This window comes from Pristis pectinata, chromosome 8 (assembly GCF_009764475.1).
Source record: "Pristis pectinata isolate sPriPec2 chromosome 8, sPriPec2.1.pri, whole genome shotgun sequence".
Classification (NCBI taxonomy): Eukaryota; Metazoa; Chordata; class Chondrichthyes; order Rhinopristiformes; family Pristidae; genus Pristis; species Pristis pectinata.
In genome coordinates, this window is record NC_067412.1 from 81,141,376 (window position 1) to 81,159,584 (window position 18,209).

Genomic DNA, 18,209 nt, shown 5'->3' on the forward strand with positions numbered 1-18,209 from the left:
ATATTCAGTTCTGTAAGGTTAGTAGAATATTACCTGTGGGTTTACATTACTCATTTGTATTACCGAATTGCCTCTGTTCATTGCTCTGGCGGTGTTATTATGTGGAATTCAGGCTGAGGGCTATGTTATGGCAACATAGTTAAACATCATTCATGAGCAGGGGGAAGAATTTTCCCTTTAGCAGTAACAGTGTTGATATTTTTCCCAAATGTCAAATGTGTTTCTCCCCCCACTCCCCTGTTTCTTCCAATTTCTATTGTCATCCCTATCTCTTCCGAAGTTTGTAATTTGACAAATGCTCTCTGGTAGTTCATGCAAATGGATAATTTTCAACCATTAGCATGAACTCTGAGTGACAATAAACTCTGAGATTAAGACGTGGAAATCCATCAGGGGCTCTCCTGTCTAACCTTCATCACCTCGGGTATCATACTTTGCTTCACAATGAATCACCAGGTGTGAGCTCATAATTTTTATATTTTTTGCAACTGTATGCTTATCAAGCTGCTGCTGAACGTTTCACTGTATGTTTTTGACTCTTTCATCTGGGTATGGCTGCAGAATAATGTGGTTTATTGATTCATAAAGAAATAATTATTATATATAATCATGCAAGACATACAAAATTAATGTTGGTCCCATTGGTCAAGGAAGCAAGCAGCAACATATTGTGTAATTGGGTTCTGGCAGCAAACAGCTTTAAGTGGAGTTAGCCACTCAGAATATTGGGCAAACTGCCTTTTGCCTTTTTTGCCTTTTCCAATGAATCAAAGTGTTAAGATAAGGAAGGCAAATGCTAAAATGAGTTCCACCTTGAGGAGTTTGATGGCCACCCCCACACTACTCCCTCACATACATTCTGACGGATTGTTGAGTGCTCCCTGTGCATCACTATTCCCATGACTTCACCCTATTAGTGAACCAATCACCAACAAACTGGAACTGTAATCAGCTCCTCCTTGGCTATATGTTTTCCACATGTCCTTCCCCTCTCTCTGAGCTTGCTTAAGTCACCTCACCAGGACTCATTTGAACACTTCCCCCAGACACAAACTTTCTCAAGGCTCTGATTTAATTAACTTATCTGTCTGGATGTCTGGTATCACTATTTCTCTCATTTTGTTCACACACTGTGTGTTCTTTTATCTCTGCAGAGGAACGTGGCTGACCTTGGTATCACTAAGCTCAACCTGTTCCTGGAGCTTCAGCTGTAATCATATTTCAAAACCTTTTAAGTTAAAGAAACTTCTAAGTTAAAAGCACCCCCTTTGTTCTTACCATTTCCCTTATATGGCTGTCTCCCATTTCACAATCTATCAGCTACAAATACTACGTTAGTGCATTGAGCATATAAATCTTTATTATTATAATCCTGTTAATTGGCTAGTATCCAATTTCCAGACCATTAACAATATAGTAACTAAAATCCTGCATCTCCATATCTTTAAGCATCCAATGTCAGGATAAAGCAGTGCCTAGTGTGGCATTATTGACTTCCATGATCCCAGTAATATCTCAATCCAAATCTCATAACAACGCCTCCTATTGAAATATTTTGCCATTGCATTGTTGCAAATTAGCCCTGTGAAATTGATTGGAAATTTCTAGATCTCTGTCAAAGAGCAACCGTGAATCTCAATTAGATTTAAACTTGATCCCAAAGACGAATGTCTGATATATCCAATCTTAATGGTGACAAGATGGGTTGATAAAATGGTTTATAAAACATTTGGGATCTTGAGCTTTATAAAAGGAATACAGAAGTGAAAAGGTTATATTGTACATTGAGAAATATTGGTTCGGCAAGGACCACAGCATCACATCCAATTCTGTCAATACATTTTCAGAAGGATGTGAAAGACCTCCAGAGAGAGCACAGAGATGATTTGCCAGAAAGGCTCCAAGGATAAAAGATTTCAGTGATGAATGTAGACTGGGGAAGCAGGCATTGTTCTCCAAGACCAAAGAAAGTTGAAAGGAGATTTGATGGAGATGTACAAAATCTTGATAAGTTTAGATAGGGTAAAGAGAGAAAAATTGTTCCTGTTAGGTTTCAAGAAGTGCATACAGACATGGAATGTTTTTGAATGTTGGTACACATCAAAAACATGCTCAGAAAGATTTGGATTTGACAGCTGCAGAGACAGGGGCCATGGCTTGACCAGCATAGATTAATTTTTCAGCTATTTTGTGGGTGGATGTCAGAATTTTCCGGTGCAATATTTTGCCATATGACGGGGTCTTTTTACTGCATTTGGAGCCAGCTTTGTTCAAGAGGTTCTCAGGCTGCAGGGAACATGGGAGGTGGAGGGTGGGGAAATAAAGTTAAGGGAAACATCACAAGATCACAAGACAAACGAGCAGAAGTAGGCTATTCGGCCCATCAAGTCTGCTCCATGAGCTAAACTAAACTATTCCTATCTAGCCCCAATTTCCGGCCTTATCACCATATCCCTTGATACCTTGACTAATTAGATACCTATCAATCTCCTCCTTAAACACCCCCAATAATTGGGCCTCCACAGCTGTATGTGGCACAGAATTCCATAAATTTACTACCCTCTGGCTTAAGAAATATCTCCTCATTTCTGTTTTAAACGGGTACCCTCTAATTCTAAGACTGTGCCCGCTAGTCCTGGACTCACCCGCCAATGGAAACAGCTTAGCCACATCTACTCTGTCCAGTCCTTTCAACATTCAAAATGTTTCTATGAGATCCGCTCACATTCTTCTGGACTCCAGTGAGTACAGTTCAAGAGCCAAAAAACGCTCATCGTATGTAAGCCCTTTCATTCCGGGAATCATCCTCGTAAATCTTCTGAACCCTTTCCAACATCAGTACATCCTTCCTAAGATAAGGGGCCCAAAACTGCACACAGTACTCCAAATGAGGTCTCACCAGTGCCCCACAGAGCCTCAACAACACTTCCTTACTTTTATACGTTATACCTTTCGAAATGAATGCCAACATAGCATTCGCTTTTTTTACCGCCGATCCGACCTGGTGGTTAACCTTCAGGGTATCCTGCACGAGTACCCCCAAGTCCCTTTGTACTTCTGTACTTTGAATGTTCTCCCCATCTAGATAATAATCTGCCCGTTTATTTCTTTTTCCAAAGTGTACAACGGCACATTTCTCAACATTGAATCTCATCTGCCATTTCTTTGCCCATTCTCCTAAACTATCTAAGTCTCTCTGCAACCTTCCTGTTTCTTCATTACTCCCTACTACTCCACCTGTCTTGGTGTCGTCTGCAAACTTGGCCACAAAACCATTTACTCCATAATCTAAATTATTGATGTACAATGTAAAAAGAAGCGGCCCCAACACCGACCCTTGCGGAACACCACTAGTAACCGGCAGCCAACCAGAACAGGATCCCTTTATTCCCACCCTTTGTTTTCTGCCTACCAGCCAATGCTCCACCCATTCTAATATCCTACCTGTAATTCCATGAGCTTTCATCTTATTAATCAGCCTCTTGTGCGGCATCTTGTCGAAGGCCTTTTGAAAGTCTAAATACACAACATCCACAGCCACTCCCTTATCCACCCTACCTGTGATTTCCTAAAAAAACTCCAATAGGTTGGTCAGGCAGGATCTTCCCTTCATGAAACCATGCTGGCTTGGACCTATCTTGCCTTGCACCTCTAGGTATTCCATAACCTCATCCTTGAGGATCGATTCCAATAATTTTCCAACCACCGATGTCAGACTGATAGGTCTATAATTTCCTTTATGCTGCCTCACACCTTTCTTATACAGCAGAACTATATTTGCGACCCTCCAGTCCTGCGGAACCATGCCAGAGTCTATTGATACCTGGAAAATTATCACCAATGCCTCCACAATCTCTAAAGCCACCTCCTTCAGAACCCGAGGGTGCACTTCATCCGGTCCGGGAGACTTATCTGTCTTTAGTCCATTTAGCTTTCTGAGTACCTTCTCTCTAGTAATCTTGACTGAACTCAGTTCTATCCCCTGAGACCCCTGACTATCATGTATATTGCTGATGTCCTCCACAGTGAAGACTGGTGCAAAATACTCATTTAGTTCCTCTGCCATCTCTTTGTTATCCATTATAATCTCTCCCCCACCGTTCTCAATTGGTCCAATATCAACCCATGACTCTCTTTTACTCTTCATATATTTAAAAAAACTCTTAGTATCCTTTTGAATGTTATCTGCCAACTTCCTTTCATAATTTATCTTTTCTTTCCTAATGACCTTCTTAGTTTCTTCCTGTAAGTTTTTAAAAGTTTCCCAGTCTTCTGTTTTCCCACTAATTTTTGCTTCCTTGTATGCCCTCCTTTTTGCTTTCATTTTAGCCTTAACCTCTCTCGTTATCCCCATTTGTGCCATTTTTCCATTCATAACCTTGTTTTTTCTTGGACTATATCTGTCCTGCACTTTCCTTATTTCTTGTAGAAATTCCATCCATTTCTGCTCTGCCATCCCTCCAACTAGCTTACTTTTCCAATCAATTTGGGCCAGTTCCTCTCTCATGCCACTGTAATTTCCTTTGTTCCACTGAAATATTGACACATCTGATATCAGCTTCTCCTTTTCAAATTTGAAACTGAACTCAATCATATTGTGATCGCTACTTCCTAATGGTTCCTTTACCTTTAGTTCACTAATCACCTCAGGTTCATTATACAGCACCCAGTCCAAAACAGCCGATCCCCTGGTGTGCTCATCAACAAGTTGATCCAAAAAGCCATCCCGTAGACATTCCACAAACTTTCTCTCCTGAGATCCACTACCTTCATGTTAAAATCCCCCATAATTATCTTGACATTGTCTTTCTGACACGCTTATTCTATTTCCAACTGTAACTTATCGTCCACATCCCGGCTGCTTTTAGGGGGCCTATAGAAAACTGCCATTATTGTCCTTTTACCCTTGCCATTTCTTAACTCCACCCATAAGGATTCCACTTCTTCTGACCCTATGTCCCTTCTTTCTATTGATTTTATATCATTGCCAACTACCAGGGCCACACCACCCCCTCTACCTACCCCCCATCTTTCCTATATACTGTGTACCCTTGGACATTCAGTTCCCAAGATCAGGGCAAGTGTCTTACTGCAATTGGCAAAACTTGGGCCATTGGATTGCATAAGATTTTCTTCCCAAACCTAAGTAGTCTTTGTTCATTCTATTTACATGGAATGCAAAGGTACAGAGCTGTTTGGATGACCCAACGAATGTTTCAAAGTCAGGTACACCAGAAGAGCCCTTGATTTTTGTTCAGTTAGCAGATGAACTTGAGTCACCAGGGAGAAACTTAGCAACAGCCAAGCATTCTGATAGTGGAGTGTCACAGGACTGGGGTCGGCTGAGATTTCTCAGAAAATTCAAATATGCTAACAACCTGCTTACTGCTTGGACTCTCAGCAAAAGGCTCGCCACTTGTGTTAGATATTTGTGAGCTGCTGCATTCACCTATTGCACCACACAGCAAGTGTGTGCACTTTCAGAAAATGAAACTGAAATTTATAAAATTGTCTTACCTCCTATAACATAATTTAGTAAAGGAGGCATAAAGTGGGGGATAGTTCCTTTCATAGTAACCACAAGCTAATCAAATCCTCAGTGAATGAGAATTAATAAATGCATATCTAACTGAGAGAGGGAGAGAAATTTTCGACATCTCATATTATACTGTAGCTTTGGAGGACTGACAGGCTCTTCATATCAACTGCATTCTTTTGTAATATTGTCAGCTTCATATAGGATCCTAGATTTATTCCAACTGTTCCATTTGTGATTGAAATTTATGCCTGTATCGTTATTAATAAACCCCTATCTCCTTCGCTCTAGGTGATGGTGGCTATGCCAAGGATGCCAAACTGAAAACACCAACCTCCTTGGCTGTTTCTCCAGATGGAACCTTGTACATAGCGGACCTTGCCAATATCCGTATTCGCGCTGTGACAAGGAATAAACCCCGCTACAGCCGTTTAAATGTGTATGAAGTAGCTTCACCTGCAGATCAGGAGCTGTATCTCTTTAACATTAATGGGACTCATCTGAACACCTTGAATCTGATAACGGGAGACTACATATACAACTTCAGTTACAACAGTGAGGGCGACATCAGCACTATCTCTGGCAACAATGGCAACTCACTCCATATTCGTCGTGATGCCAATGGTGCACCTCTCTGGCTTGTGGTTCCAGGGGGTCAGGTGTATTGGTTAACCATCAGCAACAATGGGGCCTTGAAAAGGGTATCTGCCCATGGTCATGACTTAGCAATGATGACCTACCATGGCAACACTGGTCTTTTGGCAACAAAGAACAATGAAAATGGATGGACAACAGTTTACGAGTAAGATGTTAATATTGTTGATAATATTTTTAATTTAGTTTATAAAACCTACTTGAGATGATGAATTATGTTTACACAGAAATACTGCATGAATTAAAATGTAAAATGGCGTCATAAGCATGTTGGGGTTAATTTTAAGCCACAGAGGTTGGAAGGAGAGGGATTGAGCTATGGGGTGCTTCAAAAGGGAGCACTCTTCCTTACTCTACCATTCTCAGTCTGGTTCAGCTGTCCACAAGGCACAGTGAGTCGAGCTGTTGCCTCATAGCTCCAACTTCCCATGTTTAATCCTAACTTCTGGTGCTGTCTGTGTGGAATTTGTACATTCTCCCTGTGGCCATGTAGGTTTCCTCCAGATGCTCCAGTTTCCTTCTGGAAAGGAGCACATTAGTAGATTAATTGACCACAGCAACGTGTGCAGGTGAATCGTAGAATTGGGGGTGGGGGGTGGGAGGAGTTGGTTGGAATGTGGGAAGAATAAAAAATGGGATTAGGGAAAAATTAGAGCAAATGAGTATTTGATGGTCATCATGGACTTGGTGAGCTCAAGGGCCTATTTCCATGCTGTATAACTCTTTGAAATCAAACATTTGAACAGAATATATATGTCAAACTATGACTAAAAAATTAATAAGAAAGGAAAAATTAAATTACAAGACAAAGCAAGCCAGAAATGTGAAAATATTTGATAAGAGTTTCTATAGGTAGTAAAAGAGTGCAATGGAAGCAAACTCTTTGAATATTTTTAAGGTAAAGTAAGCATTGGTCCTAGAGAAATTGAGTCTAGGAAATTAGTATTGGAAAGAGATGGCAGATGAATTGAACAAATGTTTTGTGTTAGTCTTCATTATCGAGACATAGCTGTAAATCAGAAATTGGAAGGGAGTGAGCAACTCAGGAAAATTACAATCAACAGAGAAGTGGTACTGTGCAAATTGTTGGATCTGCAGTCTGACAAGTCCTCAGGTCCCGATGGACCAGCCTGGAAGGATAATTGAAGTGTTGGAAGACAGCATTAACTAACAAATGTGATGCCTTTATTCAAAAGAAAGGGAGACAAAACAGAAATACAGGCCAGTCAGTTTAACATATGCCATAAGAACAAGTTAGAAGCTATTATAAAATATGTTATAACAGGACACTTAGAAAAATTCAAATTAATCAGGCAAACTAAACATGCTTTTATGAAAGTGAAATCCTGCTTGACCAATTTATTAGAATTCCTTGAATAAATAATATGTGCTGTGGATAAGGAGGATCACTGGATGTAGTATACTTAGTTTAGCAGAAGGCATTTGATAAGGTGTCACACCAAATGCCATTGTGGAAAATAAAATTCTTTGTTGTAGGAGATAACATACCGGCATGGATAGAAGACCAGGAAACAGGAAACAAACATTGGGCATAAATGGGTCTTCTTCTGGTTGGCAAGATATGACAAGTGATGTGCCACAGGGATCAATGCTAAGGCCTCAAATGTTTACAATTTGTACAAGTGATCCCACATCACCATGGGAGAGTAGGTTGTGAGGAGGATATAAAGAGGTTACAGAGGGATAGAGCCAGGTTTCGTGAGTGGGCAAAGATGTAGTAATGGAATGTGTAGAAGAAAAATGTGAAATTATCCACTCTGGTAAGGAGAAATATGTTATCTAAATGGTGAGAGATTGCAGCACTCTGAGGTGCTAAATGATCCAGCTGTCATAGAACATGCAGGTTCAGCAAGTACATTAAAACTCTGATAATCTGGCACAATCGTGACTTTGGTGGTGCCAAACCAGCAAATTTTCCAGATTATTGGATGTTATTCCTATTAATACCACAATACATGTTTGGTTCACTTTTTTTAAGATGTTACACAGTATTATAATAAATTTCCTAGTGAACCTGGTAGGAACGTGGGCCCCAGGAATTCAGGAGAGAGAGAGCAGGAACCAGGGTCCCAGCGAGTCAGGAAGAAGCACAGAAACCGGGTCCCAGGAGAGTTGGAAGACAGCAAGGTAGACATTACCTGATAAGCCAAATGCCAAACCGTTTGGGATCTCTGAATAGTCCGATAGCAGACTGTTGCGTTTTACTGAATTGGGAAAGGTAAAAAAATTTCATTTATTGCTGGGCAATCAAATACAAAAGTATGGATATTATGCTTCAGTTGTATGGGGATGAGACCGTATCTGGAGCAGTGCATACAGTCTTGGTCTGCTTAGTTAAGGATGATGTTAGTGCTTTGGAAGCAGTTCAGAGAAGATTTACTAGACTAACAACTGGAATGGTCAGGTCGTCTGTTGAGGACAAGCTAGGTTTATGTTCACTAAAGAAGACTGAGAGGGCACGATTAAAGCATACAAGATTCTGAGTCATCTTGATGGGGTGAATGTGAAGAGGATGTTTCCTTTAATGGGAGAAGCTATAATTAGTGGTCAGTGTTTAAAAAAAGGGTCACCCAGTTAACACAGATGTGACCTTTTTTTTCTCTGAGGTTATAAGTCCTTAGAACCTACTTCCTCAAGGGGTGGTGCTATAGAGCTTTGAATATTATTAAGGTAGACAGTTTAAAAATAAAGTTACTGCAGGCAGACAGGAATGTGGAATTGAGGGTACAATGAGACCAGCTGTGAAATTATTGAATGGCAGAGCAGGACTAAATGTAAAGTGGCCTACTCTTGCTCATAATTCACATGTTCACGTAAGGAATAAACTGTTCATCAATGCAATTCTTTATTACTTGTTAATTAAGTTGTGTGTTCCATTTAAGGAAAGGTCAATGTCTTCATTCTAATTTTCTTCAAAATACTAGTTTATTTGGTTCTCCCATCCCCACATCACCAGGGATACTTGAAGGGATCATCAACTGCTTGCAGATTAGTTGCAATTTGATTTTTACTGGACATTGGAACAATTCAGAAAGTTTTATAAAGCTCTCCATGGTCAGTGCATTTCCAAAAGTTGACAAGAAGTGATGTGACACATACTGAAATACTTGGAACAACACATGAGATGCTGGAGGAGCTCAATGGGTCAGGCAGCATCCCTGGAGGAAAATGGGCGGTCGACATTTTGGGTCAAGACTCTTCTTGTATCTCTGAAATACTTGGTCCTGACTCCAAGGCTGCTGAATAAACCAATTAATCCCAGACATGGATGCCATAGTTGGAAGGGAAGAAAAAGAGATGCAAAAGCACTTTCAGCAGGAAACCAAATCCACCAGGATGTTCAAGAAGTAATTCTTTGATAGAGTCATAGAATTGTATAGCATAGAAACAGGCTTATCTATGCTTACCACCATGCCTATCTATGCTAATCCCGCTTGTCTGCATTAATTCCATATCCCTCTATGCCATGCTCATTCAAGTCCCTGTTCAGATGCCTCTTAAATGTTGTTACTGTGCCTACCTCCACCACTTCCTCTGGCAGCTTCCTCCAGATACAAACTATTCTTTATGTGAAGCATTTACCCCTCAGATCCAATTTATACCTCCTCTCTCTCACCTTAAACCTAGTGTTTTAGACACCCCTACCATGGGAAATACACTCTGCCTATCTACCCTATTTATGCCTCTCAAAATTTTATAGGCTTCTATCATGTCACCTCTCAGCCTCCTTTGCTCCAGGGAAAACAGATCCAGCCTATCCAATCTCTACTTGTAACTCAAGCCCTCCAATCCATGCAACATCCTTGTGAATCTTTTCGGCACTCCCTCTCTAGCTTAGTCACACCTTTCTCGTAGTGTGGCCACCAGAAGTGCACGCAAAGCTCCAAGTGCAGCCTAACTCTTGTACTTAATGTCTCAGCCGATGAAGGCAAAGATGCCATATGCCTTCTTCACCACCCTGTCTGCCTGTGTCATCACTTTCAGGGAACCATGCATTTGTACCCCTCAGTCTCTCTGTTCAACAACACTCCCAAGGGCCCTGCTGTTTACTCTTTATGTCCTGCCCTAGTTTAACTTACAAAATGCATCACCTTGCACTTGTCTGAGGTAAATTCTAGCTGCTATTCCTTTGTCCACTTTCCCAGTTAATCAGTATCCTGTTGTAACCTTAGACAACATTCTTCACTGAGCACTATACTGCCGATTTTGTTGTTATCTGCAAAATTATTAATCATGCCAACTACATTCTCATCCAAATCATTAATATATATGGCAAACAATCGAGGATCCAGCACCTTATCCCTTTGGCACATCAGAGGTAAGAGGCTGAAAATCTGAAAAACAATCCTTCACTGCCTCCTACCACCAAGCTAATTTTATATCCGATTGGCTAACTCACCCTGAATCCCATGTATTCTAACTTTCTGGACCAGCCTACCAGGCTGAACCTTGTCAAAGGACTTGCTAAAGTTCATGTAGACAATGTCTATCACCCTGCCCTCATCAATCCTCTTTGTCACCTTTTCAAAAAAGTAAATCAAATCTGTGAGACATGATTTCCCATGCACAAAGCCATGCTGACTATCCCCAATCAGTCCTTGCCTTTCCAAATGCAAATAAATCCTGTCTCTCAGAATCCCTCGCAATAACTTACCCACCACTGACGTAAGGCTCACCAGCCTGTAGTAAATAAGTGCACATTAACCACCCACCAGTTTTCTGGTACTCAGCTGTGGCTAATGAAGTTACAAAAGTCTCTGCCAGGGCCCCATCAATCTTCTCCCTTGCTTCCCATAACATCCTAGAATATGACTGGTCAGGCCCTGGTGATTTATCCACCTTTATGCATTTTAGGATCACCAACAGCTCCTCCTGTATAATGTTGATATGCTCCAGAATCTGAATTTAATTGAACAACAATGCGCATTTCAAAGGGCAGAAGTAAGAGAATAGATGCAACACCTGTCCTTTTACCTCTTATCTTCACACTATCTAGCGACCAAACTGTCCTTCCAGGTGAAGTAGCGATTCTGTTGTACTTCTTCCAATCTGGTGTAATACTGCATTCTGTATTCACAATGTGGTTTCCTCTGCACTAGAGAAACCAAACACAGATTGGATGACCGTTTGCAGGGTACCTTTGTTCTATTGGTGGTTAAACAAAGGTGGTGTGATGAATTGAGCAATGTTAGGCTGGTGGTAGGATATAGCATTTAAAATTTCACTGTCTTTGGCTGTTAATGTGAAGTTATTGACCTCTTTGTGGTGCTGCCTCCAACCCACGGCCTTAAGCCCCATGGTTAACCTCTTCCAATGGCATTTAAGTGTACAGGTGGAGGGCAGCCCCACCACTGTAGATACAGAACATCTCTCCCAGTTTGCAGCTCCTCCAGCAAGCCACCAGTGGAGCATCTGAAAACTTGGAGCCCACACCTTCTCATCAGGTAACTTAGACACAGACATTGACATAGAACACTACAGCATAGTACAGGCCCTTCGGCCCACAATGTTGTGCTGACATTTTATCCTGCTCTAAGATCTAGCTAGCCCTTCCCTCCCACATAGCCCCTATTTTTCTATCATTCATGTGTCTATGAGTCTCTTAAATGTCCCTAACGTATCTGCCCTCACAACCTCTGCAGGCAGTGCATTCCACGCACCCACCACTCTCTGTGTAAAAACTTACCCCTGACATCCCCCTTATACCATCCTCCAATCACCTTAAAATTATGTCCCCTCATATTAGCCATTGTCACCCTGGGAAAAAGTCTCTGACTGTCCACTCAATCTATGCCTCTTATCATCTTGTACACCTCTATCAAGTCACCTCTCATCCTCCTTCTCTCCAAAGAGAAAAGCCCTAGCTCGCTCAACCTATCCTCATAAGACGTGCTCTCCAATCCAGGCAACATCCTGGTAAATCTCCTCTGCACCCTCTCTAAAGCTTGCACATCCTTTCTATAATGAGGCGACCAGAACTGAACACAATACTCCAAGTGTAGTCTGACCAGAGTTCTTTGGAGCTGCAACATCACCTCGCGGCTCTTGAACTCAATACCCCAACTAATGAAGGCCAACACTCCATACACCTTCTTAACAACCCTATCAACCTGTGTGGCAACCTTGAGGGATCTATGGACGTGGACCCCAAGATCCCTCTGTTCCTCCACACTGCTAAGAGTCCTGCCATTAACCTTGCATTCTGCCTTCGAATTCAATCTCACTTCACACTTATCTGGGTTGAACTCCATCTGCCACTTCTCAGCCCAGCTCTGCATTCTATCAATATCCTGTTGTAATCTACAGCAACCTTCTACACTATCCACAACACCACCAACCTTCTTGTCATCTGTAAACTTACTAACCCACCCTTCCATATCCTCATCCAAGTCATTTATAAAAATCACAAAGAGCAGGGGTCCCAGAACAGATCCCTGATGAACACCACTGGTCACCAACCTCCAGTAAGAATACGTTCCATCGACCACCACCCTCTGTCTTCTATGGGTGAGCCAATTCTGAATTCACACAGCCAAGTTTCCCTGGATCCCATGCCTCCTAATTTTCTGAATAAGCCTTCTATGAGGAACCTTATCAAAGGCCTTACTAAAATCCATGTACACAACATCCACTGCTCTACCTTCATCAATGTGCTTTGTCACATCTTCAAAGAATTCAATCAGGCTCGTGAGGCATGACCTGCCCCTCATGAAGCCATGCTGACTGTCCCTAATCAGCCTGTGCTTCTCTAAATGCCCATAAATCCTGTCTCTAAGAATCTTCTCCAGCAATTTGCCCACCACTGAAGGAAGACTCACTGGTCTGCAATTCCTAGGGTTATCCCTACTCCCTTTCTTAAACAAAGGAACAACATTTGCCACCCTCCAATCATCTGGCACTACTCCTGTGGCCAGTGAGGATGCAAAGATCATCGCCAAAGGCACAGCAATCTCTTCCCTAGCTTCCCGTAATAACCTTGGATATATCCCGTCCGGCCCCGGTGACTTATCTATCCTAATGTTTTTCAATATTTCCAGCACATCGTCTTTCCTCACATCGACATGCCCTAGCGTATCAGTCTGTCGTAGGCCATCCTCACAAACATCAAGGTCTCTCCCTCTGGTGAAACCCCCTCTCCATGTGTTCCTTTCCCATTCCCACCAGTCCTCCCAGGTTCTCTCTCCCTTAGTTCACCTTTTTAATTTTTCCCCCCACCCCTGCCGTATTACCTGGACTCATCACCTTCCCCCTCATGGTTTCATCTGCTCATCATCCACGTACCTATCTACCTGGGTTTCTTCTCCTTTGCTTCACTTTTCCTATCACCTCCCTTACCTGGTTCCATCTGCCCATCATCCCTCCAACATCGAGCTCCACCTATCACAGGTAGACAGGGTGGTGAAAAAGGCATTTAGCTCGCTGACCTTCATCAGTCAGGGCATTGAGTACAGGAGTTGGGACATAATATTGCAGTTGTATTAGTCAATGGTGAGCCCGCACTTAGAGTACTGAGTACAATTTAGGCACACTGTTATAGGAAAGACGTGGTTAAACTGGAAAGAGTGCAGAAAAGATTTACGCAGATGTTGCCAGGACTAGAAGGCCTGAGTTATAGGGAGAGGCTGACCAGGCTAGATCTTTATTCCTTGGTATGTAGGAGAATGAGGGGTGACCTTATAGAAATGTTTAAAATTATGAGAGGCATAGATAAGGTGGATGGTAATGGTCTTTTCCCCAGGACAGGGGAATCCAAAACTAGGGGGCGTAGATTTAGGGTGAGAGGGGAAAGACTTAAAAAGGACCTGAGGGACATCTTTTTCACGCAGAGGGTTGTGAGTCTATGGAACGAGCTGCCAGAGGAAGTGGTTGAGCCAGGTGCAATAGTATCATTTAAGAAGCACTTGGATAGGTACATGCAGGGGTGGGGCTTAGAGGGCTATGGGCCGAACACAAGAAATTGGGTGGAGCTGGGTGAGCACTGTGGTCGGCATGGACTGGTTGGGCCAAAGGGCCTGTATCCATGCTGTATTGCTCTATGACTCTATGAGCTACCAGCCTCTGTCTCTATCCTTCCCACTCCCCCACCAGATTGCACCTGCCCATCATTCCCTCCTCCACACTATCTGCTTCAACCTACCAACCTGTCTCACCCTTCCCTCTCACTTCTATATACTGGCTATCTTCCCTCGATATTCTCTGTCCTGATGCAGGTTCTGCACCTGAAATGTCGACCACCCCTTTGCCTTCACAGACGCTGCTTGACCCGCTAAGTTCTCCCAGCAGTTTGCTTTTTGCTCCTTCCCATAACTTGCCATTCTTCACTGTATCCCAGATCAGATTCATATCCAGTGTGAATGCCAGCTCCAGCCACGGGTGTCTTTTAAGAGACATGGGTTAGCTTTAAACCATGCAAAATAGCTTTAACTGTTGCTAGCAAATTATGATATGGTGTCCCTGCTGGTGAGGGCAGCTACTCAACAGGGCAGTGAGCGCTGAATGCATGCTGAAACCATTCTAATGAGCAGGCAGCAGGAAGTTGGCATGCTGCCTGAATTGCAATCAATGAACATGGGTTAATAATGCACCATAATCCCTTAACCCATTTTTGAGGCTATCAAGTTTAGCCCCCTTAGTATTGATTGTATTTTAGTGCTTGTCCTGTCAACTCTCTGACAGCTGGCCATTTGTGCTTGGGGCAGTCCGTCAATTGACACCAAAGCACTTGTGCTGAGCTCTGTCAATCATCTAAGCCAGGTTGCTTGTGCTCCGGGCTGTTGATTTATCTCATGTTCTGTCATTCATGCCCAAGGATTGTCAATCATCTGATACCTGTCCACTCATACTCAAAGTTATCAGCCAGCCAGCACTTAGCATTTGATCTTGGACAATCTCAAAAGTATGTTGCAGTCTGACCTTTAAAGTCAGAGCATATTTTCCTCTTTTACTAGTCTCTTTAACTCAGTGCATTAAAAACTCTCATGAACTCAGTTCTTATTTCTGCTCCACGTTTCACCGACACCTCTTTTTGTTATTATTATTGCAATTCCAGATCTGGTTCCTTATGCTGATTGTGTGTCCAAGCTCTCTATGGCATGGCAAAACAAGTCAGCTTAGCTTTTAGTGTTTTTACTTGCTCCTTCTGCTTTGAATTATTTCTTAGAAATATAACAATGATCGAAGAAGTAGTGTAAGGTGTTATACAGATTGCACCAGCAACATCATGAGTGGGAAATGATAGGCTTAGTAGACACCAGACTTGGGATTAAAATAATGACAGTCATAGCAGGTGGAATGATGCGCGAAGCAGAAACAAGAAGTGAATTCATTAAAGCACCAAGATGAGGTTGCAGTGAATCAGTTCAGTTTAAGCTGTATTTACTAGAATTTCCTGTTCTCATTCATAGGTTCATGAGCAGACATGTTTCTCATTCATGGTCATCTGAAAGGATCTGTTCTAAATTTACAAATACATGATTGAATCTGTTTCATGCACTATCAGATGTATTTCCTGCTTGCATTTGTGTGACTGGACTGGATCCTTATTGACCCCTCTGTGGTCGGATACATCTCACATCTCCATGTACTTTCACATCCCCATTTTACGTTTGCACGCTGTGGTCCCATGTTAGAATGGATACAAGAGTTGGGTAAACTGTCAGATTTGCTCATCTGATTTCATATGAGGTGCATCCAGTTACTTGTGAACTATAGATGCCACCATTCAGTTCCAACATTTGGCTCTATTAGTGACTCGCCCAGCCCTGAGGGTCCATATTTGTCCAACCGCTGGCAGTATTAGTACTTGGTCTGCCTGCGCCCAGCTTTGGTTGTGGAGTTGAGCTGCTGAGTTCTAAGCTTTGGTTGTGGAGTTGAGCTGCTGAGTTCTGAGTGGGTATTCTGATTCCAAGTCCTGCCAGTGATGTTTCCTTTCCTTATGCCAGTTGATATACAAGTGCCTGACATCATTAACGGTATTGTAGAATGAACGTGTTTGAGAGTCTTACCAGCTCTTGATTTTTGCAGTTAACTTTTCCAGGCTTCAAATAGAAACAAACCCAGAAAGCCCAGCTCTTCTTCCATCCAACAAAAAAAAGAATTAACAGAGACACAATAAATAAAAGCATGTTCAATGTCTTCCGGGTCTTCTGAGGTCACCTTTCATTCTTCTAAACCTCACCTATTCAATCTCTCCTCATATGTCAGAGTTGCTTTCCCAGGATCCAGTCTAGTGAATCTTCTCTGCACATTCTCAATAGCAAGTACTTCCTTCTTTATGTAAGGAGACCAAAATTGTACACATAACACCAGATGCATTCTGGAATTGGATTAGTTAATTATTCTCACCTGTACTGAGGTACAGTGAAATACTTGTCTTGTATACTGTTCATACAGATCAGCTCATTACACAGTGCATTGAGGTAGTACAAGGTAAAACAATAACAGAATGCAGAATAAAGTGTCACAGCTACAGAGAAAGTGCAGTGCAGGTAGACAATAAGGTGTAAGGTAGATTGTGAGGTCAAGAGTCCATCTTATTGTACTAGGGAATCATTCACTAGTCTTATAACGGGGGATAGAAGCTGTCTTTGAGCCTGGTGTCACGTGCTTTCAGGCTTTTGTATCTTCTGCCCGATGGGAGAGGGGAGAAGAGAGAATGTCCAGGGTGGGTGAGGTCTTTGATTATGTTGGCTGCTTAACCAAAGTAGCGAGAGGTATATACAGAGTCCATGAAGGAGAGACTGGTTTCCATGATGTGCTGAGCTGTGTCCACAACTCTCTGCAGTTTATTTTGGTCATGGGCAGAGCAGTTGCCATACCAAGCCTTGATGTATCCAGATAGGATGCTTTCTATGATGCATCGATAAAAATTGGTGAGGGTCAAAGAGGATATGCCAAATTTCCTTAACCTCCTGAGGAAGTAGAGGTGCTGGTGAGCTTTCCTGGCCATTCTCACAAAGATCCTACATTGTAGTAATGCACCGTTACTTTCTTACTCCAATGTCCAAGCAATAAAAGCCAAAAGACTATTGGCCATCATACCGCTTGCTACACTTGCACGTTAACTTTCAGTGATATGTACAAAGAGGTTGCTTTAAACATCAGCATTTCCCAATCATTCACTATTTTAAAAAATTACTCAGCATTTTTTACTGAAGTATATAATCCCACATTTTTTACCTGTTATGTTGCTCATTCACTTAGCTTGTGTATGTCCCCTTGAAACCTTTTCAAGTCAAGTCTATTGTCATATGCATAAGTACGGTGAGGTTCAGGTACAAGGCAATGGACCGGGCTATATCCACTGCCCCCCTGCAGCCTCTTGCCTTCCTGTGCATTGGAATTGCTGTCCCAGGCCATGATGCAACCAGTCAGGATGCTTTCAACAGTGAATCACATCCATATTATAGATTTCAGCATTTTCCCGATGTCAGGCTAACAGATGGCAGTTTCCCATTTTAATTAATTGGTAATTGGTTTATTATTGTCACATATACCAAGACATAGTGAAAAGCTTTTGTTTGCATGCCATTCCATTCCATACATAAGTACATCAAGGCAGTACAAAAGGTAAATGAAAACAATGCAGAATATACTGTTACATATACTGGGGTCACATTTGCTATCCTCACATGGTTCTCCAGGAACCATTCCAGTATCTGTACAATTTGGAATATGGTAACCTGAGTATCCAGTGTCCCTATGCCACCTCTTTCAAAACTTTGAGAAATAGATCATCAGGTCCTTAAAATTTATCAGTTTCCAGGCTTATAAACTTCTCTAGTCACATTTTTTTACTGTTATTGATTTTGTTTATTTCTTCATTTTTAGTAGGTTCACTATTTCTGAGGTATATTTTCTGTCTTCTTCCATCAAGACCAGCACAAAGTATTTATTTAATTTCACTTCCATTTCCTTCTTCCTTAACATATATGTTTCCATTCGTAAGAGAAACACATTTGTTCTCACTAATCGGTTCCTTCCTGTGGAAGATCTTACA

At 42.0% G+C, this 18,209-nt stretch overlaps 1 protein-coding gene across 9 annotated transcripts in view; it reads left to right on the forward strand.

Annotated features, from left to right (window-relative positions):
• Window positions 1-18,209, forward strand: part of tenm1 (teneurin transmembrane protein 1) — a 1,611,625-nt gene that overhangs the window by 1,533,352 nt on the left and 60,064 nt on the right. For all 9 annotated transcript variants that reach the window (XM_052021038.1, XM_052021037.1, XM_052021042.1 and 6 more), the window contains one exon: window positions 5,828-6,338. In XM_052021038.1, the coding sequence (XP_051876998.1) occupies window positions 5,828-6,338 (511 nt within the window). The remainder of the gene's footprint in view (window positions 1-5,827; window positions 6,339-18,209) is intronic.